The 25,320-nt window shown below is 40.2% G+C and overlaps 1 protein-coding gene across 6 annotated transcripts in view; it reads left to right on the top strand.

Moving 5' to 3' along the window:
• The window catches only part of LOC111193570 (titin), a 46,026-nt gene that overhangs the window by 15,024 nt on the left and 5,682 nt on the right, over positions 1 to 25,320 (top strand). The window contains exons 1-9 of one of the 6 annotated variants that reach the window (XM_022674950.2): positions 173 to 258; positions 6,198 to 6,479; positions 7,987 to 8,220; positions 8,606 to 8,887; positions 8,989 to 9,222; positions 11,115 to 11,402; positions 11,564 to 11,797; positions 19,647 to 19,928; positions 20,047 to 20,280. In XM_022674950.2, coding sequence (XP_022530671.2) covers positions 195 to 258; positions 6,198 to 6,479; positions 7,987 to 8,220; positions 8,606 to 8,887; positions 8,989 to 9,222; positions 11,115 to 11,402; positions 11,564 to 11,797; positions 19,647 to 19,928; positions 20,047 to 20,280 — 2,134 coding nt within the window. In that variant the 5' untranslated portion in view covers positions 173 to 194. Of the gene's footprint in view, positions 1 to 172; positions 259 to 6,197; positions 6,480 to 7,986; positions 8,221 to 8,605; positions 8,888 to 8,988; positions 9,223 to 11,114; positions 11,403 to 11,563; positions 11,798 to 19,646; positions 19,929 to 20,046; positions 20,281 to 25,320 lie in introns of those variants that run through there. The other 5 variants (XM_049469265.1, XM_049469268.1, XM_049469267.1 and 2 more) reach the window with 5 other exon arrangements.

Here is a 25,320-nt window from a genome sequence, read left to right on the forward strand (position 1 = left end):
CTGCTGCAGGTGGAGACTGTCCGACTTGATTTCTCTCCACCTCCACCCCCCAACTGCCCCCGGCTGCTCTCGCTGACCAGCAAAGCGAGGCGCAACTGCATCTCAAACACGCCTATTAACAGAGACTTTCCAGTTCAAAAACAGGAAACTGACACTATTTCCTCCATTTGTCAGAGAAGAGCTTTAGAAGAAAAATGAAGTCCAGAAGCAGTGCATCCCTCTTCCTCCTCTGCGCTCTGATTATTAACAACTTTACAGGTAATCTGCAATTTTTCTCTTCTTATGTCTTAATATTATCATTTGATCTGTAATTATAACTGTTGATTATGAGGAAATGTGTCATTATTTTCTATTAATACAAAAATATTTCAGTTTGTCTGAATGAAAGGGTAACACTTTATAGTACTGGTACATGATAAGACATTAATTAAGACATTCATTAAGCATGAACTCCTAAGTAGGAACAAGTGAATGAATCATATATTAATATCTGCAAGGTTAAGTTACTCACCATTAAATATACGTGTACTAATGAATAAATATAAGTGTAATAAAGGCTTTATACACTATATGAATATACCAGTAATTAAAATGTCAATTAATCATGTGGTTTCAATTTGACATTCCACATTGTACATTTAGAGTTTTGAGTTTTTAAAGGTCTGTGCTGATTAACTGTGTAAAACCCTTTATTGTATTATATGGTGTATTAATAACTTATATAATTTATTGAGTATAAATAGGTTTCTGAGTTACCATTTTTTTAAACCTAAAGGCATGTTATTTAGTTTAGTTTTAATTTAGTTTGTGCAAAATGACTTTTATTTTGAAGGCCTACAGAATTACTGTGTAACTGTATATTCACACCGAACGCGATAAAATCGCTCTGTGTCGCCTGTCCAACAGGCGATGAGTCGCTTGGGGGCGTGTCTCACTCAGAACCAGCTGTCGCTGGTGGGCGTTTTCCAAATACGACACATACAGAAACAAGGGTTCAGCCTCTCTACACAATTCCTAAACATTAAAAACTTTTATAACTATTTTTAAGTACAATTATTTAACATAATTATTTCATATTACAATAAATGGGTTCACTTAAATATAAAACATTATTTTCCTTAATGTAGTAAATCATTCTCTTAATTTGTCCATAATTTCAAATATTGTTAACTTAATGTCTAAAATAAATTCTTGTAATTAATATGTTTACTTAAATATATTAAATCATCCTCTTGATTTAATAAACAGTCTTTCTCTTAATTTAATAAATAATTCCCTCAGTTTTAATAAATCTTTCTGTAAAATGTAATGAATAATTCCCTCAATTTTACCTAAATCGTTTCAAATTCCATACCTCAGTTTGAACAAATTGTTACGTTAAATGTATTAATTACTTTCTTCAGTTGTAATAAATCATTATGTTAACTTATTATAAATAATTCTCTTTGTTTCAATAAAAGGTTCTGTTAATTAAAAAAAATATTCCCTTAGTTGTCATAAATCGTTCTGTTAATTTATAAATAATTTCCTCAGTTTAATATATAGTTTTCTATTAAATAAGGTAATTCTGTAAGGATAGTACTATAGTGGGGTAGCCGCTGGTGTAGTGGAGTATTTTACCTCAGATCAGCTCAGTTCAGTTCTGTTCTTTCCGTTTTGCTGGCGGAATAAATCTTCAGTAGGAACCGAAAATCAGAGCAGCGATTTCAGCCCGGACATATGAGAATCTGTTTCTGATTGGTAGTCGCCGCCGCGCGTCGCTGCTTATTTGCATAAAGTTAAGTTCTGGTCAACTCTCTCGCGTCGCTCAAACCGCCCGCTTCGCATCGCGTCGCGCCGCGTCGCTGCCTGTCACCCAGTGTCGCTCGCTCTCATTGAAAATGAATGACTTCCGGCTGCTTTGTCACTCGCGTCGCGTTCGGTGTGGACGCACGGTTAAGTGCAAACACAGCGGAAGTGCTGGAAGCACGAGCTCTTACGCTGGATACTGTTAGTTTTTTTTTCTTTTCATTTTTGTTTTGTTGAAGTTTTCTACAAGATTATCAGCAATAAATTGCTATTGAACCATCAGTAAAGATTCACGATGTTATTCAGAGGAATTTGAATGGGCTTTTCAAAAACTGGCCTCTGTCACATTCTGTGGTGAATAAATCTGAAATCTAAAATAATCTTCTGAAAATTTGATCTTTAATTTGATCATTTTTAGTCATATATTTATTAAATACAGGTAATAGACTATCAAAAAGTTTGATTCGTCAAGCTCAGGTATCAAAGCAGTTTTTTAAATTAGATTATGCAATATATTTGGTAACTTACAGTAACAGGGTGGCGAGTAACAGGGTTGCAAATCTAGGCTAAGTTGTGGTTTACCCCAGGATTCAAGGATTCAAGGATTCAAGGAGATTTTATTGTCATTCGCATCTTATGTGGTACATGAGGTGGAACGAAATTGTGATCTCACGATCCAGTTTACACCCAGGAGCTGTTATTAAATAGATATATAGATAAAAGTACAATAAAGGAATACAATAAAAATAGAATATACAAAATAATTAAAGATAAATACCCCAAATGAAATAAATAGAAAGAGTAGACAGGTTGCAACAACAAGTCCAGAGTGCAAATGTGCTATAGCAGCATGAAATGAATTAGAGCAGTAGAAAATAAAGTGTCTCAGTGCGGGTAAAGTGACCGTGTTTGTGCAGTAATTGTCCTTGTGTGTCAGTGCAGTGTGTTGTTAAGTGGAGTTTAAGAGTCTTACAGCTTCCGGAATGAAGCTGTTTCTCAGTCTGGTTGTTTTGCACTTGATGCTCCGCAGCCTCCGTCCTGAGGGAAGCGGGACAAAAAGTGCATGTGCTGGGTGGGTGGGATCCTTCCTGATGCAGGTGGCCCTCTTCCTGCATCTGGAGGTGTAGATGTCCATGGTGCTGCCTGGATGAGGGACGCGTTGAAAATGTCGGCCAGGACGTCCGAGAGCTGGTCTGCGCAGTCTCTTAGCACCCGTCCGGGGATGTTGTCCGGGCCAGCAGCTTTTCGGGGGTTCATCCTTCTCAGCGTTCTCCTTACTTCTGCTGGTGTCACGCTGAGGGGCTCCTCTCCTGGTGAGTGTGGGAGTCTGGTGCTGGGGGGGGGTGTCAGGATTCTCAAAGCGGGCGTAGAACTTGTTGAGAGCCTCAGGCAGGGATGGGTCTTTGGAGCTTTGTGCAGCATTGGATTTGTAGTCCGTGATGCACTTGATGCCCCTCCACATGCTCTGTGGATCCTGGGAGGAAAAGTGTCCCTGGATTTTCTGAGCATATGCAGCTTTTGCCCTCTTAACTCCAACAGTCAGCTCTCTTCTAGCCCTTCTGAGTTCGTCTGGGTCTCCAGACCTGAAGGCAGCATCCCTGGCTTTCAACAGAGAACGCACCTCTGCGTTCAGCCAGGGCTTCTGGTTGGGGTAGCAAGTCACAGTCTTGGTGGTAGTGACATCCTCAGTGCACTTGCTGATGTACCCAAGAACAGCAGATGTGTATTCCTCCAGATCCAGCTCCCCCTCACACTCAGCAGCATCCCTGAAGACCTGCCAGTCTGTGCAGCCGAAGCAGTCCTGCAGCACAGCGTCGCCGTCACTGGGCCACACAGTGATGGTCTTCTGTGTGGGTTTGAAGCGTCGCAGCGGGGGGTGGTATGCGGGGACCAGCATGATGGAGATGTGGTCTGAAAGCCCGAGGTGGGGGCGCGGGAATGCCCTGTAAGCGTCTTTCACGGAGGAATAAACGCGGTCTAACGTATTATTACCTCGCGTTGGGATGTTCACGTGTTGGTAAAACCTCGGCAGCGTGTTCTTCAGTTCTACGTGGTTAAAATCCCCCGCTACCACGTAGAACGCGTCCGGATGCTTGTTCTGAAGCGAGCTGATGTTGTCATGGAGCTCCTTCAGCGCGTTGTTAGCATTAGCATCCGGTGCTATGTAAACAGCAATCACGAACACCGCCGAAAACTCACGAGGCAGATAGTGAGGGCGACACTTCACAGTCAGCTGTTCTGTCGCCTCGGAGCAGTGGCTGTTTACCAACACGCATTTTGTGCACCAACCTTTGTTTGTGTAGACGCACAAACCGCCCCCCCCGGGATTTTCCAGATAAAAGGCTGCGGTCCGCTCGGAAGAGCTGCCGGCCGGCGAGCTGGAAGGCTGAGTCCGGCATGGTCTGGTTCAGCCAGGTTTCCGTGAGACAAATCACAGCGCAGTTCCTCATCTCCTCAGAAACATTCATCCTCAGCCGCAGCAGGTCCAGTTTGTTATCCAAAGCGCGGACATTAGACAGGAAAAGCGACGGAATCGGGGGCTGGTTAGCATTAGCCTTTAGCCTGGCTAGCACACCACCGCGTTTACCTCACTTCTGACGCCGCTGGCACCGCCTCCTCCTGCCCTTTGTCTGCAGCGATCCGCTCCCCCACGCCGGAGCGCGGAGGAGCTGTAGCTCGCCCAGCGTAGCTCGGATATTATTGTCCAAAGTTGCTGTTTTACTGACCAAACTGTCCATAATCCTCAAAAGTTCGGTCCTGCTATAACTCACACGCGTGGGGTGCGTGAAGTTGGGTTCAGAACCGACGGAAAAACAGCTCAAAAAAGGGTGTTCGCTAGGAGCGTGAGTAGCCGCTGCACTACTGCGCGCCGCCATCAGTAGCATATAGGGAGCAGGAGCAGATTCTAACTGTAAAATTTAGCTATGTATACAAGATCAAGGACAAACATGGTTATATAAGTATATAAAGTAAATTTTGACTCTACTCATTATTAGTCTCACAATATGAGTAACATGGTTGAGTTCACTGAGTGACACACACAACTTGGACAAACACATTTAGAAAAAAAACTTGAAAATTGTTAGAGCACTTACTCTTGGTCTTGCCATGTGGGCAGAAAATGTCCTTGTGATGTCACTTCCTTTGTGCCAGTAGAGAAATATTTTGAACTCTTTCTCTGCAGGTAAAATTCCTTATGGTAACAGGGTTGAGCGCATGTTGTGGGACACAACTTAATAGCATAAAAACTGTAACATGCAAAACATTGTAGACCAAAGAAGTTGTTTTCATAAGTAAAGGAGATGCAGATCAACAATATACAAGAGGAAGTCATTTATTTACAGCTTATTTTAATTGTTAAATTTGCCAAAGGAGTTGCTCACCCAATGTGTGGGACAAGAGAAAACGGCCATTTTTTGAGGTGGTCCAAAGGTATTCGGTCTTTTGAATAATATCTAAGGAGCTTATATTTCCACCATATTTTACAGTTTGTCTTATAACACGTACATTTTTCACAAAAAAATAGTCATTTAGATATTTTGGATACGTACATTTGAAATTTAAGTGGTGGGACAGGAAATGTACCAAAATCCTGGAATGTCCCACAAAATGAGGACACGACTTCAGTGGATTATGGTAATGCTACAGAAACTCTTATATTTTTATATATTTTTATATATATATATATATATTACTCATGAACTATCAGTAATAAATGCTTAACATTTAATGCATTTAATGCTTCACTTTCAGTCATGTTTTTATAGCTTATTCATTATTACAAATACACTGGGGAAAAATAACATAATACTTTCACATATGAAAGCAAGTTAATGGATGTGCTATTTTACCTTTTACCAATGTAACAGCCTCAGGTGCCTTTTTGCTTTTATGACAGATAAATAGGACATAAAAATAAAACAATAAAGAGTATTAAACTCTCCTTCCAACTAATCTTATTGGAGTAAGTCATCTACAGGTATGTGTGCACTGTAGTAATATAAGTGCCAGCATTCTGGAAAAGATGACAGGGTGGACATGCAGGTGTCTGTGTTGTTTACTCAAAAATATAAGTGTATTTTTTTAATATGGATGATTTTAAATGTTATCATTCTGTAAAATATGACAGAATGGAACTAAAAAACAAACAAACCTTGCAAATATTTTATATGATTCATTCATTTGTTCCTGCTTAATGCATCCTTACTTACTGAAGAGTTCATCCTGAATAAATGCCTTAGTTAAAGTCATGTCATGAACCATTACTATAAAGTGTTACCATTAAAAGCTCTCTCATGCATTCAGTTATGGTCGAGATGTATCTTATAATTTAGTGTCACATCATGATTTCTTACACGGAAAGTAAAAATTAATTTGGTAAAATATTTGTATATTTTTCTTCTCCACAGACTCCAGTGCATGTGACTTCACTGTGGCAGTAGGGAGCCCTGTTACCATTAACCTTGGCCTTGATCAAACTGATGAGCTTTTATGGAAACACAACTCTCAGAGAGTGTTTAAAGGACTGGTTATTACAGCTCCAACAAAACTAAACAACGTGAAGCTGACCACTGATGGGTCCCTTATAATCCATTCTGTAAAAATGAAAGATAATGGCGACCATGAGTTTGAAGTTTTCCTTTCGAATGGCAAATCTAAAGCAAAAAAATCCATCACTCTTTGTGTTCATGGTAAGATAATTGGCAAAAAAATCCAAACCTACATGGCCCTGTGTGAAAAAGTGATTGCCCCCTTGTTAAAACATACCGTCAATGTGGTTTCTGACACCTGAGTACACTGTCTATAGCCACACACAGGCCTGATTATTGCCACACCTGTTTTCAATAAAGACCTCACTTAAATAGAACCTGTCTAACAAAGTGGAGTTCACCAAAAGATCTTTAAAAACTCCACATCCTGCAGAGATCCAAAGAAATTCAGAAACAAGTGAGAAAGAAGGTAGTTGAGATCTATCAGTCTGGAAAGGGTTATAAAGCCATTTCCAAAGCTGTGGGAATCCAGTGAACCACATTGAGAGCTATTGTCCACAAATGGCGAAGAAATGGACAGTGGTGAATCTTCCCAGGAGTGACCGGCCGCCCAAAATTACCAAAAGAGCGCAGCGAGGACTCATCCAAGAGGTCACAAAAGACCTACAACAACATCTAAAGAACTGCAGGCCTCACTTAACTCAGTTAGGGTCAGTGTTCATGCCTCCAACATCAGAAAGAGACTGGGCAAAAATAGCCGACATGGCACAGAGTTCCTAGATGAAAACCACTGCTGAGCAAAAAGAACATTAAAGCTCGTCTAAATTTTTCCAGAACAAATCCTGATGATCCCCAAGACTTTTGGGAAAACATTCTGTGGACCAATGAGACAAAAGTTGAATTCTTTGGAAGGTGTGTCTCCTATTGCATCTGGTGTTAAAGAATCACTGCATTCCAGATAAAGAACATTATACCAACAGGGCTGTTTTGCTGGGTCAGGGCCTGGAAGACTTGCTGTGATAAATGGAACTATGAATTCTGCTGTCTACCAAAAGATCCTGATGGAGAATGATGTCCCACCATCTGTTCGTGACCTCAAGCTGAAATGAACTCGGGTTCTGCAGCAGGACAATGATCCAAAACACACCAGCAAGTCCACCTCTGATTGGCTGAAGAAAATAAAATGAAGACTTTGGAGTGGCCTAGTCAAAATCCTGACCTGAATCTGATTGAGATGCTGTGGCGTGATCTTAAAAAGGCCGTTCATGCTCAAAAATTCTCCAATGTGGCTGAATTACAACAATTCTGCAAAGAAGAGTGGAGCCAAAATTCCTCCACAACGCTGTAAAAGACTCATTGTCTCAGGTTATCACAAACGCTTGGCTGCAGTTGTTGCTGCTAAGGGTGACCCGACCAGCTATTAGGTTTAGGGGGCAATCACTTTTTCACACAGGGTCATGTAGGTTTGGATTTCTTTTCCCTTTATAGTAAACACCTTCATTTAAAAATAGCATTTTGTGTTTACCTGTGTTCTCTTTGACCATTTAAATTGGTTTGATGTTTCGAAACATTTAGGTGTGACAAACATGCAAAAAATCAGAAAATCAGGAAGGGGCAAACTCTTTTTCACACCACTGTATACAGTATTTATTTCATGTTATCAGTTGATATTTAAACTAAACCACTTTTTTATCTTTTTGTTTAATAGAAAAGCTCATTAAGCCAACAGTGGACATCACATGTATAGATGGGACTCCTTCCATCAGCTGTGAAGTTGAAGACAAAACCGGACTGACCTTCAGTTGGTATAAAAATGAGGAAAAAATGGATGAAAATTCTGCAAGTCTAAGAAACATTGAGAGAGATCAGGACTATGAGTGTGCTGTGGAAAAACCCATTCCAAGTGAAAAGAGTAATAAATTCAGACTAAGTACCACTAAATGTAAGTACTCTACACAGCTTTATAAGTCCTTAACCATAATTAAGCACAGTTAACTAATTTACTACTAGGAGCAATCCCACTATACATATTTTGTCTAAGAGTTGTCCCTAAAAAGTAATAAAAGAAAAGGCTGAACTTTCTCATAGCAGGTTTAAAAAAAAACAGGCAAGTTTTTGATCTCTGATTCATTTTCTCCAAATTAGTGTTTTATTAACCTTTTTTTCTATTCATACTGAATTGAAAAAAAAAATTAAAACGTTTTTTTTAAGGGTTCATTTATGGGTGGGATGTATCTTATGATTTAGTGTCACATCGTGATTTCTTACACAGAATGTAAAAATGAATTTGTCTGGTAAAATATTTGTATATATTTTCTTCTCCACAGACTCCAGTGCATGTGACTTCACTGTGGCAGTAGGGAGCCCTGTTACCATTAAGCTTGGCCTTGATCAAACTGATGAGCTTGTATGGAGACACAACTCTAAGAGAGTGTTTAAAGGAGAGGTTAGCAGATTACCAACAAAACTAAACATCGCGAAGGTGAACACTGATGGATCCCTTATAATCAATTCTGTAAAAATGGAAGATAATGGCGACCATGAGTTTGAAGTTTTCCTGTCGAATGGCAGATCTAAAGCAAAAAAATCAATCACACTGTGTGTTCATGGTAAGATATAGTATATGTTTGTGTAAGATATATACAGTATATATGTCATGTTATAAGTTGATATTTAAACTAAACCACTTTTTTATCATTTTGTTTAATAGAAAAGCTCCTTAAGCCAACAGTGGACATCACATGTATAGATGGGAAACCTTCCATCAGCTGTGAAGTTGAAGACAAAACTGGACTGACCTTCAGTTGGTATAAAAATGAGAAAAAAATGGATGAAAATTCTGCAAGTCTAAGAAACATTGAGAGAGATCAGGACTATGAGTGTGCTGTGGAACAACCCATTCCAAGTGAAAAGAGTAATAAATTCAGACTAAGTACCACTAAATGTAAGTACTCTACACAGCTTTATTTATTTATTACTTCATTATTATAAAAATACACAAGGAGTGCTATAACGTGTCACACTGGCACTAATATGACCAATATTAGATGTTATATATGAACCTTGAGTGTATTATTGTGATTATACCACAGTTCCATTAACGCTGTTTATTAACCCTCTATTGCATGAACAACTTTTTAAACATCATATATTTTTTTAATTGTGTTTTTGTGACTTCAAATTGGTTAAATAATTCAAATTAAAACAAAAATCATAAAAAATTTTTTTTGGGGGGGTACTTGGTAATTTGTTGCCATATGGCAACAACGCGGGTTCGGTGAACATGCTCTAAGGATGAAAATGAAGAAGTTTTAGCTGACTGATACAATACATGCAGAAAAACAGCTATTGAACTATCACTTTCCATAACAAACCATTTGCAATTTTTTTTTTTCTGATCAGGAAATTAATATATTTGTTAATATATCATATGAAAATAGCATAATGTTAAGAAATTAAATATGTTTTCAAGTTAAAATCATATACCTATCTGCAAATACAGTGCCAGGATAGCCCTGTCCTATGTAACTCAATGGGAGCCCATTAGGATACATGTATAGAATGAATGTCACTGTATGCATGTTGTTGCCATATGGCAACAAATTCATTTTTGCCTTTTACAGAGAAAGTATAACTTTATATTTGGATTAAATGATAAAAAATGAAAGCTTACTTTCCCCAGATTTATGTTGAATTTTTTTATGATCAAAATATGTCTTGAAGTTTGAAAACTAGCAATGTATAGGTTCCCACTTTGACGTGACCTTCACAGTGTGGCGCATCCACATGGAAAGGGTTGGCAAACAGGATTTCCTGATTAACTGATGTCATCAAACTGATAAATATTTCAAAAGTAAAGTCCCATTTTCACACAAAATGGGAAAAGTGGTGGATATTATGTCATTCTCTATTGAAAATACTCATAAAAAGAATTTGTTGCCATATGGCAACAACATGCAATAGAGGGTTAAAAGATTTTGAGTTAAACAGGATGAGAAAATGATTGGTTATAAACACTCTGCCAGTTAAAATAGTTCCATAGCTGCTCTGTTTGTATCTGCGCTGTAAACTCCATTTTAGTCAAAATTGTGGAAATCTAAACGTACTGTAAATAAACAGAAGCACTTTACTCACCAAAATAAACGTTTTTCAAGAGAGAAATCTGTGTAGATTCAAGTCCAGTGCTCGCTTGACTGAAAGAAAATGGTTTTTTTTAAGAATTAAAGTTTTGTTAACTTCTTGTTTTTGACCTTGCCTGCACCGCCTATTGGAGACATGGCATTTTTTCACTGTGCCTATAGAATCTAGCGCCTCCCAGTGGTGTATAATGACATCACATTTGGTTTGTATTTGGTTTGTAATCGTTGCTAGATTACTTGTATGTGGCGGAGTATTACATGGAGAGCTTCAGTTACAGAGCATTATCGGCTAATAATGTGGCTCATAAAATGCTTTTTAGCCAGGGTCAGAACTAACTGTGGTATAATATTCATTTTACACAAGTCCTTAACCATAATTAAGCACAGTCAACTAATGTATTGCTAAGAGCTATCTCACTATACATATTTTGACTAAGATTTGTTCCTAAAAAGTAGTAAATGAAAAGGCTGAACTTTTTCATAAAATGTTTAAAAAACAAGGCAACAGTTTCTGATCTCTGATAAATATATCCAAAATTAGTGTTTCATAAATCATTATTTTGTATTAAAACAAATAATTCAGTTTGCAAACTAAATAAATACAAATCTTATGATTTAGTGTCATCGTGATTTCTTACACAGAATGTAAAAATGAATTTGTCTGGTAAAATATTTGTATATATTTTCTTCTCCACAGACTCCAGTGCATGTGACTTCACTGTGGCAGTAGGGAGCCCTGTTACCATTAAGCTTGGCCTTGATCAAACTGATGAGCTTGTATGGAGACACAACTCTAAGAGAGTGTTTAAAGGAGAGGTTAGCAGATTACCAACAAAACTAAACAACGCAAAGGTGACCAGTGATGGATCCCTTGTAATCAGTTCTGTAAAAAAAGAAGATAATGGCGACCATGAGTTTGAAGCTTTTCTTTCCTCTGGCAGATCTAAACCAGAATCGAAAAAATCTGTCAAACTGTGTGTTCATGGTAAGATATATACATATATATATATATATATATATATATATATATGTTTCTGCAAAACTTAAATCTAAATATATAATTAATGCTGCAGGTAACAGCTTAATTGTCTCTTTTGTCATTGAACAATCATTTTCCACGACTTTTTGTCTTTTTTTTTTAAATAGAAAAGCCCCCTAAGCCAACAGTGGACATCACATGTATAGATGGGATCCCTTCCATCAGCTGTGAAGTTGAAGACAAAACTGGACTGACCTTCAGTTGGTATAAAAATGAGGAAAAAATTGATGAAACTTCTGCAAGTCTAAGAAACATTGAGAGAGATCAGGACTATGAGTGTGCTGTGGAACAACCCATTCCAAGTGAAAAGAGTAATAAATTCAGACTAAGTACCACTAAATGTAAGTACTCTACACAGCTTTATTTATTTATTACCGTTAATTTTATATTGTTATATGTCCTTAACCATAATTAAGCACAGTTAAATAATTTATTGCCAAGAGCAATCTCAGTTTACATATTTTGTCTAAGCGTTGTCCCTAAAAAGTAATAAAATGTATCCAAAATTATTTTTTTATTAAGCTTTTTTTTTCTATTAACACAAAAAATAGTTTAGTTTATCAGAGACAAAAATAACAAAAAGAACTAGGTTTAAATTGAATTAATAAATAAATAAATAAATAAATAAAAAGCACTTTTAGGGTTTCAGTTCTGGTCAGGATTGTGAACAATAAGCACAGATGACACTGGAAGACACTTTAGCGAGTTTTAATTTGAAGGCGCAAGGAAACACAAATCAGTCAACAAACATTACATTACATTTGGCAGACGCTTTTGTCCAAAGTGACTTACAATAGTCAAGTACAAAAGTAATAGTAGTTAAAGGTAAAAACATCTTTATACAGGGCCTAAAGGAGGTCAAAGGGAATAATAGGATAGAGGAGTGAAGGAGGGGAAGAAGGAAAAGAGGTAAGAAGTAGTTAGTGTGTGTCACGCAGCCTGACTCTCCTTCCACACCTCTGGACTCCACTTCCCAGAATCCTTTGGGTTATGACGTCACCGTCAGTCGCTCGCCGTCGCCCAATCACGTTACGCTCCGGCGCTCAGACTCACCTGTGTTCTGAGGAAGATCCGGGTTATGCTCTCTGTTTTTCTGTATTTAAGGTCGCACTGTGTAATGTATCTTCGCGAGGTATTGTCGACTTATGTTGCGTACTAAGCGGTTTCTTCCTGTTCTTTGTTATTGCCTTCCCGTTACGACCCTGTTTTCGGATTACCGGTTAATGTCTTTTGTTTTGCCCTTATTGGATTTGATGTTTGGTTGGACTGTTTCTCGGTTACGATCTCGGACTGTTTATACGACTACATCTTCTGTCTTTGGTGAGATCTTTGTTTACCTGGCTATACTGTTAGCTGCATTTGCTTGCCTGCCTGTAAATAAACCTGTGAGTACATTCTACTCGGCGTGCGTCACTCCTCACTACCTGCCGTTACATAATACCTCGCCTTCTAAAAGAGCGATGGCTGAGTTTAATAACCTACAGCAGGCAGTCGGGAATCAGGGGAGGGTTCTCGAGCAGCATAGCCAGCTTTTTGAGAGCATTACTCACACCGTTACTGCTCTTAGTACTCGGAACAACACTCCCAGCTAGCTCAGATTACCGCTAGCCTCCAGGGTATCGCTTCTCAGCTCGCCCAGCTGAGCGTGGCTAACCCCGTTAGCTTAGCTTCTGCTAGCTTGCCTCCGGTTAGCTCTTTCACCCAGCCAGCAACCGCTTTTCCGGTGAGTAAACCTGATAAATACGATGGTACTCCGGATTCTTGTAGGGTTTTTTTGTTACAAATATCGTTATTTTTTGCTAATTCTGCGGTTGGTTCCGATTCAGCGCGAATTTCATTTTTTATTTCGCGTCTCACCGGTAAAGCCCTAGACTGGGCTACTGCTGTTTGGCCTAGCATGGAGAGAGCTACATATGAACACTTTCTCAAGGAGTTTAAGTTAGTTTTTGATCACCCTCATTATGGTCAATCTCAGGGGGAGTTATTAGTTAAATTACGTCAGGAAAATCGTTCTGTGTCTGATTATGCTTTAGAATTCCGTACATTGGCTGCTGGTAGTGGGTGGAATGAACCGGCTTTACGGGTCATGTTTCGCAATGGGCTCAGGGCTGATGTATTAGCTGAATTGGCCTGTAAGGATGATGGACTTCCCTTGGATGAACTTATTTCTCTGGCCATTAGACTGGATCAATTGAAACAAGGCGCTGTAATGAATCGTAAAGCTACTACTCCACGCATGTTGGGATATGTGTCACGTGTTTCTGCATCAACGCGATCAGTGGTCTCCAGTCACAGCAACGAGGAACCTATGCAAGTGGATGCTACTCGATTGTCCAGAGAGGAACGTTTGCGACGATTTCAAGCTGGACTGTGTTTCTATTGTGGCGGAGCTGGTCATGTGTTGAGTAACTGCCAAATATGCCCCTCTCGAGCTAAACGCCAAGAAGAAACTTCCGGTTCGTCCCACGGTGGGCTCTCCCATGGTTTCCATGGCAACCCGGACCGTCCATACGAACCACCTGCCACTAGCTCGGGAAAGCGTGTGGAAACCCCTCGGATTCCACACGCTACAAGGGTAAGCAGACTCAATCCTGACATGTTTTCCAGATCTTTTATAATCTCTGTAATACTTTTCTGCCAGTCTTCTTCTTTTGTGTTCCCAGCTCTGATAGATTCCGGCGCCGAGGGAAACTTTATTCATGAGCAGCTGGCTAGACAACTCCTGATCTCATTAGAAAACCTGGAGGATCCCATAAAACTGTCTGCTGTGGATGGGACCCCAGTCGGACAGGGAAGCATAACCAGCACCACCAAACCTGTCAAGATGAGCGTCAGCGCACTGCACTCTGAGGAGATCAGGTTTTTTGTTATGAAAGACACTCGATATCAAATAATTTTAGGACTTCCATGGTTAAGAAAGCACGATCCTATGATTACCTGGTCTAACAAGGAAATTACTTCCTGGTCATCCTATTGTATGAAACATTGTTTGAAGGTTCCTAAGGTTAAACTCCAATCCACTTCTGTTGAAAGTCCAGAGCCAGAGTCTCTTGCACATATTCCTCCTGTTTATCAAGATTTATGTGAAGTTTTCAGTAAAACTCGTGCTACCCAGCTTCCTCCTCATCGTTCCTATGATTGTGCTATTGAACTAATTGATAACCAGATACCCCCTAAATCACGTATATATCCTCTTACCCAAACTGAGGAAAGAGCTATGGAGGAATATGTGCAGGAGGCTCTAACACAGGGTTTTATTCGCCACTCTACTTCCCCTGTTGCTGCTCCCTTTTTCTTTGTTAAAAAGAAGGATGGTGGTCTCCGTCCCTGTATAGATTATCGACAACTTAACGCTGTAACAAAGACCAACCCATATCCTCTTCCTTTAGTACCTGTCGCTCTTGAACAATTGCGTGGAGCTTCTGTTTTTACGAAATTAGACCTTCGCAGTGCGTACAACTTGGTGAGGATTAGAGAGGGAGATGAATGGAAGACGGCCTTTTTTACCACTAGAGGGCACTATGAGTACCAGGTTATGCCTTTTGGCCTCAAAAATGCACCTTCTGTTTTTCAATCATTTATCAATGATGTTTTGCGTGACATGCTGGGCAAATTTGTCATTGCATTTATAGACGACATTCTGATCTACTCCACTGATATGTCCTCTCATGTCTCTCATGTACGAGCAGTCCTAACCCGCCTTCTTCAGAACCAGCTTTTTGTGAAAGCTGAGAAATGTGAATTTTACAGGTCTACTGTAACCTTTTTAGGGTATGTGATCAGCGATCAGGGCGTTTCCATGGATGAAAAGAAGGTTCAAGCGGTTGTTGATTGGCCCCAACCTAAGTCAGTTAAGGAGTTACAGAGATTTCTAGGCTTCGCTAATTTCTACAGACGATTTATTCGCAGTTACAGTTCTATTGCAGCTCCACTCACCAATCTGCTAAAACACAATACCAGAACTCTGATTTGGTCCGAATCTGCTGTCAATGCCTTTACTACTCTTAAGAGGGTGTTCACTACAGCCCCTCTTTTAAAACACCCAGATCCTAAAGAACCGTTTGTTGTGGAAGTAGACGCATCCAGTGTAGGAGTAGGTGCTGTTCTCTCTCAGCGTTTAGGCTCCCCTAGTAAACTACATCCAGTAGCCTATTTTTCCCACAAACTCTCCCCAGCTGAGCGCAATTATGGTATAGGGGATCGTGAACTTTTGGCCATCAAGCTGGCATTGGAGGAATGGAGGCATTGGTTAGAGGGAGCGTTACATCCATTCGTTGTTATCACTGATCACAGAAATCTAGAGTATCTGCGATCCATGAAAACTATGAATTCACGTCAAGCACGCTGGTCTTTGTTTTTTGCACGTTTTGAGTTTGTAGTGACTTATAGACCAGGTTCCAGAAATACTAAGGCTGACGCTCTCTCCCGCATTTTTGAAGATAATGGTATTGAAGGTCCAGAACTTACACCCATCATAAAACCAGAGATTATTTTGGCTCCTATTAGATGGGAGATCTCGGAAGAAATTGATCGAGTTAACTCAATAACTCCTCCCCCTGAAACATGCCCACCAGACAGCACCTACGTACCAGATCAATGCAGAGCCAGACTAATTGCTTGGGCTCATACCTCCCCTTCGTCAGGTCATCCGGGTGAAACACGTACTTTTCAATTATTAGAAAATCGTTTTTGGTGGGAAAAAATGCGTCTAGATGTTCACAATTTTGTGTCCTCTTGCACCGTTTGTGCTCAGAGTAAAGTTCCGCGTACTCTACCGGCAGGCAAATTAATGCCCTTACCTATCCCAGCCAGACCCTGGTCTCATTTAGCTGTCGATTTTGTTACCGACCTTCCTGTTTCTTTAGGTCAAACTGTTGTAACTGTTGTCAGGTTCATTCCGTTTAGTAAACTACCCACAGCGTTGGAAGCTGCAGAAGCTCTATTTAATCATGTTTTTCGCATTTTTGGAATTCCTGAAGATATAGTTTCTGATCGTGGACCTCAGTTTATTTCCCAAGTCTGGTCAGCCTTTATGAATAGGTTAGGAATTTCTGTCAGTCTTTCTTCAGGTTATCATCCTCAGAGCAACGGCCAATGTGAGAGGATGAATCAAGAACTGGGTAAATTCTTAAGAATATATTGTTGTAATAATTTCCATGACTGGGCCAAATATCTCCCCTGGGCAGAAATTGCTCAGAATTCGCTCATCAGTTCTACTACCAAGTTAACTCCTTTTCAATGCTGTTTAGGTTACCAACCACCTCTCATGCCCTGGTCAGCCGAACCCTCTAACATCCCCGCTGTTGATGATTGGATGCGTCGGAGCGAGGAGGTTTGGGAGGAGACTCACAGATGTATTGAGGCAGTCTTAGAACGGCAAAAACGACAAGCTGACCGCCTACGTCGTGAGACCCCCCTTTACTCTCCAGGAGATAGAGTTTGGCTATCTACCAGGGATTTCCGGCTGTCTGATGGCAATAAAAAGCTTTCAGTTAAGTATATTGGTCCTTTCAAAATCATTAAGAAAATTAATGAGGTTACCTACCGTCTTGATATACCTTCTCACTATCGTGTATGTCCTTCATTTCATGTCTCCTTGTTAAAGCCGGTTATCCCTGGTCCTCTGGATGAGACTTCGCTTGGGTCACCTCCTCCCCCACCTATGGATATGGAGGGTGGTCCTGTGTATGCGGTGGAACGTTTGTTGGACTCCAGGAGAAGAAGGGGGGCCCTGGAATATCTTGTGGACTGGAAGGGTTACGGACCAGAGGAGCGAAGTTGGGTCCCAGTGGCTGATGTCCTGGATCCCTTAATGGTGGAGGACTTCCACCGGTCTCATCCGTCTCGTCCGGCACCACGCCCCAGAGGTCGTCCTAGGAGAGAGTCTCCAGGTCCTAGAAGGGGTAGACGCGGGAGTGCTGGCTCTGTCCGATCCTTCAGTTCCATCCGCGGCTCCAGGAGGGGTCGTCCCAGATCCAGGGCTCCTGTCCACTATGTTCCCGCTGCCAGGCCACCTGTCCGGGTCTCCACTGAGTGTGGGGGAGCGGTTCCCTTGTGTCGTCCTCATCCGTCAACCGTTTCGGACTCTTTGGGGGGGAGTACTGTCACGCAGCCTGACTCTCCTTCCACACCTCTGGACTCCACTTCCCAGAATCCTTTGGGTTATGACGTCACCGTCAGTCGCTCGCCGTCGCCCAATCACGTTACGCTCCGGCGCTCAGACTCACCTGTGTTCTGAGGAAGATCCGGGTTATGCTCTCTGTTTTTCTGTATTTAAGGTCGCACTGTGTAATGTATCTTCGCGAGGTATTGTCGACTTATGTTGCGTACTAAGCGGTTTCTTCCTGTTCTTTGTTATTGCCTTCTCGTTACGACCCTGTTTTCGGATTACCGGTTAATGTCTTTTGTTTTGCCCTTATTGGATTTGATGTTTGGTTGGACTGTTTCTCGGTTACGATCTCGGACTGTTTATACGACTACATCTTCTGTCTTTGGTGAGATCTTTGTTTACCTGGCTATACTGTTAGCTGCATTTGCTTGCCTGCCTGTAAATAAACCTGTGAGTACATTCTCCTCGGCGTGCGTCACTCCTCACTACCTGCCGTTACAGTGTGTTAGAGGTGTTAGGAGAGTAAGTGCTCTTTGAAGAGCTCTGTCTTCAGGAGTTTATTAAAGATAGTGAGAGATTCTCCTGATCTGGTAGTAGAAGGTAGTTAGTTAGAGGTGTTAGGAGAGTAAGTGTTCTTTGAAGAGCTCTGTCTTCAGGAGTTTATTAACGATAGTGAGAGATTCTCCTGATCTGGTAGTAGAAGGTAGTTAGTTAGAGGTGTTAGGAGAGTAAGTGCTCTTTGAAGAGCTCTGTCTTCAGGAGTTTATTAAAGATAGTGAGAGATTCTCCTGATCTGGTAGTAGAAGGTAGTTAGTTAGAGGTGTTAGGAGAGTAAGTGCTCTTTGAAGAGCTCTGTCTTCAGGAGTTTATTAAAGATAGTGAGAGATTCTCCTGATCTGGTAGTAGAAGGTAGTTTGTTCCACCATTGGGGAACTCTGTATGAGAACAGTCTGGATTGCTTTGTGTGAATGTTTGTTTGGTAAAGCGAGGCGACGTTCATTGGAGGAGCGCAGCGGCCGGGAGGTAGCGTAAGTCTTCAGGGGTGATCAGTGCAGGTAGGAAGGAGCTGTTCAGTTCACCTTGTAGGCGATTGTAGGAGCTTTGAATTTAATAAGAGCAGCAACTGGTAGCCAGTGGAGCTCAATGAGCAGTGGGGTGACATGTGCCCGTTTTGGTTGGTTGAAGACCAGACGTGCTGCTGCATTCTGGATCATCTGGAGTGGTTTTACTACACAGGCCGGGGGGTTAGTACAGTTAGTTTGGCATTGCAGTAGTTGAGGCGTGAGATGACGACTGATTGTACCAGGAGTTGGGTGGCCTGTTGCGTCAGAAACTGTCTAATTTGTCTGATGTTATAAAGCGTGAAGCGGCAGGATCGAGCAACTGAAGCCACATGGTGCGTGAAGGAGAGCTGGTCATCAACCAGAACACCCAGGTTCCTATAACAAACTTTGTCGGTGAGAGAGAGAGTCGATGCTTATAGAGAGTTTGTATTGAAAAGGTTTTGCTGATATAACCAGAAGTTCAGTCTTAGAGAGATATGGTTGAAGGTGATGCTCCTTCATCCATGAGGATATGTCTGAGATACACTGCGATATCCGTGCAGAGATTGAGTGATCTTCAGGTGAGAATGACTGGAATATCTGTGTGTTATCAGCAAAGCAATGACAAAACACAACAAAACTTATCACCTAAACTAAGGGAAGCTAGCAGTAACAAGAAAACAGACTACCAAACTATAAACTGGACAACACAATAGGGCATAACAGAGCTAGAATTGTCAGGAATTGTGGCAGAGCAAAGGCACATGGAAGGTGCAATGCTGCACAGGGATCTGAACAGAAGGGTTTATATAGGCAGAGCTTACAAGCAGGGAACGAGATCCGGTGTTAGTACTCAGGGGAGGCAGAGCATTGAATTGTCACTGAAGGGGGAGTGGTGGGGAAATACTGGTTGGTGAATGTAACGTCAGACATTACAGGGATGTATCTTATGATTTAGCGTCACATTGTGATTTCTGACGCGGAATTTAAAAATGAATTTGTCTGGTAAAACATTTGCATATTTTTTCTTCTCCACAGACTCCAGTGCATGTGACTTTACTGTGGCAGTAGGGAGCACTATTACCATTTACCTTGGTGTTGATGAAACTGATGAGCTTGTATGGAGACACAACTCTCAGAGAGTGTTTAAAGGACTGGTTATTACAGCACCAACAAAACTAAAAAATGTGAAGCTGACCACTGATGGATCCCTTATAATCAATTCTGTAAAAATGGAAGATAATGGCGACCATGAGTTTGAAGCTTTTCTTTCGAATGGCAAATCTAAAGCAAAAAAATCCATCACACTGTGTGTTTATGGTAAGATATAGTATATGTTTGTGTAAGATATATACAGTATATATTTTATGTTTTCAGTTGATATTTAAACCATCTCTAAACCATATCTAAACCACTTTTTTATCATTTTGTTTAATAGAAAAGCTCATTAAGCCAACAGTGGACATCACATGTATAAATGGGATCCCTTCCATCAGCTGTGAAGTTGAAGACAAAACCGGACTGACCTTCAATTGGTATAAAAATGAGAAAAAAATGGATGAAAATTCTGCAAGTCTAAGAAACATTGAGAGAGATCAGGACTATGAGTGTGCTGTGGAACAACCCATTCCAAGTGAAAAGAGTAATAAATTCAGACTAAGTACAACCGAAGGTAAGTACTCTACACAGTCCTCAACCATAATTAAGCACAGTAAACTAAGTTATAGCTTGAAGCAATTTCACTATACATATTTTGTCTAAGAGTTAAAATACAAAGTTAAGTCTAGAGTTAAGTCTTAAAAAGTAGTAAAAGAAAAGGCTGAACTTTTTCATAGCAGGTTAAAAAAACAAGGTAAAAGTTTTTGATCTCTGATTAATTTATCCAAAATATTATTTTGTATTAAAACAAAAATATTTCTGTTTGTCAGAGAAAAAAAGTACACAGTTTAAATTGTACTCCTGCTCTACAACCCTGCACGGATCAACGTTAACACACTCAGAATCTCAAAATTGCGTGTTTTCACCGGATCCAGCTCATCAGCTAATAAACACTCATTTATTGACTTTAGATTTACTAATGGAATATATCTGATCCTTTAGTAAAAGCTCTAAACTCTACTATGCAGAACTATATTATTATTGTTATTAATTTTCCATTCTTTTAAATAGCAGAATACTTTGACTTTTATTTCTCTGCCCGGACCCGACCCAGGAAATAGTCTGTGATGTTATCATCTAAATTTTTAATACTATTTTTATTTTATATAAAGCTATGGCCTGATAAATCACCATATATCTAAGTAACAAAGTATTACTGTTAATGAAAACAAACGAAATAACGAAAACTGAAAGTAAAAGTTCTCCTTAACTGAGACTAATAAAAACAGTAAATAAAAGAAAAAACTAAAACGAACTGAAATTACAGATTAAATACCCTCATTTTCGTGTTTGTTAATTTATTTATAAAGCGCTGTTTTCACTACAGCAGTTTAACAGCGGGTGGTGTTGTGTCATTTCTGCTCACGAAGCAGAGCCAGATTCTGCGGGGGTCAGCGGTCCTCGGAATTATTTATATTTACAGCGCTCGAGCTAGCGGCAAAATAAAGACAGAAAACCCTGAGAAAACTGCAGAATTCAGTATGGGATTAGAATATGTTTTGTAGAGAAACAGGAGATGAGGAATATTTGAGAAGCAGCTGTAACTTTACCTGTGAGTAACTCACACACCAGAACACCCCACGCTGCAGGATAAACTGATAAATCTGATCATTTCGGTGGTTGGTTGGTTGTTGGGGTTTTAATGCCACTCCAGCACAAATGTGGCTATTTTGTGGCGATAATTTTGGTGAAAATTAGTGAAACCTGTAGAGTTTATTGAGTTTTTGCTGTATGATCCCCTCAGTGAGAATCCCCAACCCATAACCATAATCAGTGAGCTCCAACTGCTTACCCCTCCCACTGCTCTTTCATTGTGGATGCGCAGAATGTCTTAAACGTCCCGTTTTTAAAAGTTCAGGTTTGGCACGTCACGTGGTTAATATACCGTCACTATTTTACAATACCGTCACCATATTTAAAAACCGTGGTATACTGAAATACCGTCACACCGCCCAACCCTACTTAGCAGGCACTGCTATTCTACGTTCAACCCCCCTCCTTTATCCGGGCTTGTAACCGGCAAAGTGAACTTAAAAGAGACACTTTGGCAGAGTTACTTAGTTTTTTTGTTTTCTTTCTTTTTGCGCTTGTTTTAAACCTATAATACACAAATTGTTCAATGATGAGCTAGCTAGCTAGATGTTTAGCTTTTCACAAAGAGGCACACACTGTAGACAGGGGGAGAGTGACAGGCTACTGAACCCGAGTGGACAAATCCTTACGAAATACGTTAAAAAAAGCAGTTTCGTGAAGAGAGTGGTCAAAAAGGAGGAAAAGGGTCAGCAATGAGTAAACAAAGTACAAAGTAAACGCGAGGTAGAAGAGCTATGCAAAATAGATTCAATACGGGGTTGCAATAGAGTGAAAGCAGGTTCTATTTATACCAGCTAGAATAAGGGTTTAGATTGTTGCTTTTCCTCAGGCTTTGGCGTGTCGGGCTCAGGATAATGGTCTGGTATGTAAGCCTATGTTTTTTAATGCTGTTTTTTATATAAAGCTATGGTGTGATAATTACTATACACACTGTGATTGTAAGTTATAATGATATAATCACTCAGCTCTGGCCTGCACAGATCCTGCGCTCGTCCGATGCCGCAGCTTTCCTTTCGGCCAAAATGAAAAGCTCAGCACGTTGTACACTTTTGGAGGAGATTAGAGCTTAGATTATGGTGTGATAATCACGATATAGTAACGTAACAAAGCAAGCAGTGATGGGAATAACCAGATCTCAAATAGGTGACAGAAACAGATACAGGAACTCCAGTTCCCACAAAGCAGTGTGTACTCAGGGATTTTGTGCTAAAAAGGGAGGTTTCATGTTCCTGTTTTATCTTTCTCAGAAACGTGGGCTCTTGACGTACTCAGAAAGCCTTTGTGTTAAATGTTTTCTGAATTTCTACTCATTTCGCAATATTTCATGTGATCCAGCTCTTGTTCCACTGTGATCATTTGCACTATTTGCACTTTCCTTTTAGATTTTTTGAACAGTTTTTCTATTCATATACACATGATTCATATACACATTCATATATATAAAAATTTAGAACACCCCCAGCCAGTAAAGCTCTTCAGGCTCAGTCAATAACCAGAAATGGTACAAAAACCTTTACTATATTGTAAACATACTGTAAAAAACTTACACAAATTGTTTAAAAAAGAGGAGGTGGTTTTTAACAAAAAATGTAAGTCGAATCTCGATTTCTTGTGCCTGAGAAGCCCAACCCTTCAGAGGCAGATTCGACCACAGATGATACAGGTGTAGGTGGGTTTTGGTGATGATGATGGTGTGGTGATGTCCTGTTTTTGATTCGTCCTTGTCCTCTTTGCTTCCTGGTGGCAAACCATGGTGGTTTCATTACATTACATTTCATTACATTTGGCAGACAATTTTATCCAAAGCGACTTACAATAATGCTATACATAGAGTAATAGAAGCTCAAGGTAAAATACATTCTTAGACAGGGCCTAAAGAAGGTCAAATGAAAATAGTGGGATAGAGGAGGAAGGGATAGAGATACAGTAGAGCACTGATGACACAGACAGTAAGTTCCATACTCTCTCTGTGAGCTTCCCAAAAGTAGAAGCAGCTTTTCCTATATGGCCACTTAGTTCAGCATCGAGTGACAGGTTGTTGAATGATGGATCTAAGGTAGGTGAAGGTGTTCACGGCTTCCAGAGTGTAGTTTCTGAAGGTGATATGGGGAGGTTTTACAGTGGCTTGTCCCACTGTCTTTGTTTTAGCCAGGCTATTGGTCAGGCTAAAGTGCTTACAGGCTTGGGTGAACCAGTCCATGAGACTTTGCAAGCGCTCCTAGGAGTATGCTACCACTGCTGCATCATTAGCAAACAGCATTTCCTGGATGACAAGCGGCCTAACTTTTGATTTGGCTTACAGACGGGCAGGGTTCTTGTGTAGTTCTGTTATTGTGTAGAGGTAAACTCCCTCAGTTGATAATCCCAAAGCTTGCCGATATAGGAGGGATGAGAAGTTCCCAAACAAGGAGGGTGCCAACATTGCAGCCCTGCTGGACACCACAACATTTTTTGAAGGAGTCTAAATTGGACCCGTCAAACTGTATGGTACCTTGCATGCCTTTGGGAAAAGATAAAGGATTGCTTTTCAGTGATAGGTATTCCCTCCCTGTGATTCTGGGAAGATCTTTTCTGCGAGGACCTGGAGTCTGTTCAGCACAACTCTTGCAAAGAGCTTAATGTTGATACTGATTAGAGAGATACCGTGATAGTTGTTACAGTCATTTCTGCAGACAAACCAAGTCTCCCTGAAGCTGTGAGAGTCTCCCGCATTTCGGTAGAGGCTCCCTGATGCCCGCGAGTCACATATAATCTCCCAGAATTCAGAACCAGTGCCCCAAACGCGCACACAGGCCACAGACTTTTTTTCTCTAATCGCGTGTGGGAACGAGAGAGAACACAGAGAGGGTTCTGATTGGCCTGTTCTCTGCAAAGAGTCTGTGAGACAGCCAATCAGTTTTTAGTGTGGGCGGGCAGTGTTTTTCCCCCCTCCCGGACGGGATTTGTTCAGAGAGTGAGAGAAAGCAGATCATGGGGGAGGCAATATTAATAATTATTGTAATATGATATAAAATGTTTTTGATGTTGTGCATTTTTTTGTGATATTGTAACTGTCAATTTTTGTCAAATAAAGGCTTTTTTCCAAAAAAAAAAAGGAAAGCAGAGGCCGGGCCTTCCAAAAAGAAAAAAGATAAAACTCATTTCACCTCTGAATACTCTAAATTTAATTTTTAAAAAAAAAGTAAAATTAATTAATATAAAGGTAAAGTTTCATTATCCTTTGGTGTGTGTGCAAGTTTTTTTTTTTGTTTGTTTGTTTTTTGGCCGGGTGGGGTGGGGGGGTAACCTCCCTGAAATCAACTTTTGCAACTTGGGATGTCTGCTTCTGTCTCCCTTATTCTTATACGGGGGTGAAAATGGCGGCATCCTGCATGTTTTGTGGTACAGCACCACTGCAGCACATGTATAGTGGAAATGTATAGTGATGCCACATTTAATTTTGTAACAAATACATACAATTCAATTAGAATGTTTCAAGCATTGTACTTACATTTTTTTTTACTTCCCCACAAACAAACTTTCCACCAGTTTCACCCCCTCTCACACTAACACTGAGCATGTGTCACGCACACACTCACATCTCAGTCTGGCTTTCCTGTTGATTCTACAGATTTTACTTCTGTTTTGTGGTTTGTTTAAATCAGTGTTAAGAACTGCTTCTCACTTTGAGTCTAGTTTTCTTCTGAAGGTTTCCTGAGTCACTGATTCTTGAGAATCCTTTGCAAACATGGAAGGTTCATCTATAGGTTTATTTTTATTTTTTATTAATTTATTGATTATATATAAAAAAGGTCAAAGTCTAAAAAAAAAGGCTTAAAAAGATATTTATCAAAATGAATAAAATCAGAAACTACAAGGTCAACTACATTCCTGAAGACCCTGTTTTCAAACCTTCAGCTCTGCTGCAAGTGTAAAGATCACTCAAGCCCCTGTTCCTTTGCTGTTTTCTCTTAAACTTGTT

This window comes from Astyanax mexicanus, chromosome 21, assembly GCF_023375975.1.
Source record: "Astyanax mexicanus isolate ESR-SI-001 chromosome 21, AstMex3_surface, whole genome shotgun sequence".
In the NCBI taxonomy this organism is placed as follows: domain Eukaryota; kingdom Metazoa; phylum Chordata; class Actinopteri; order Characiformes; family Acestrorhamphidae; genus Astyanax; species Astyanax mexicanus.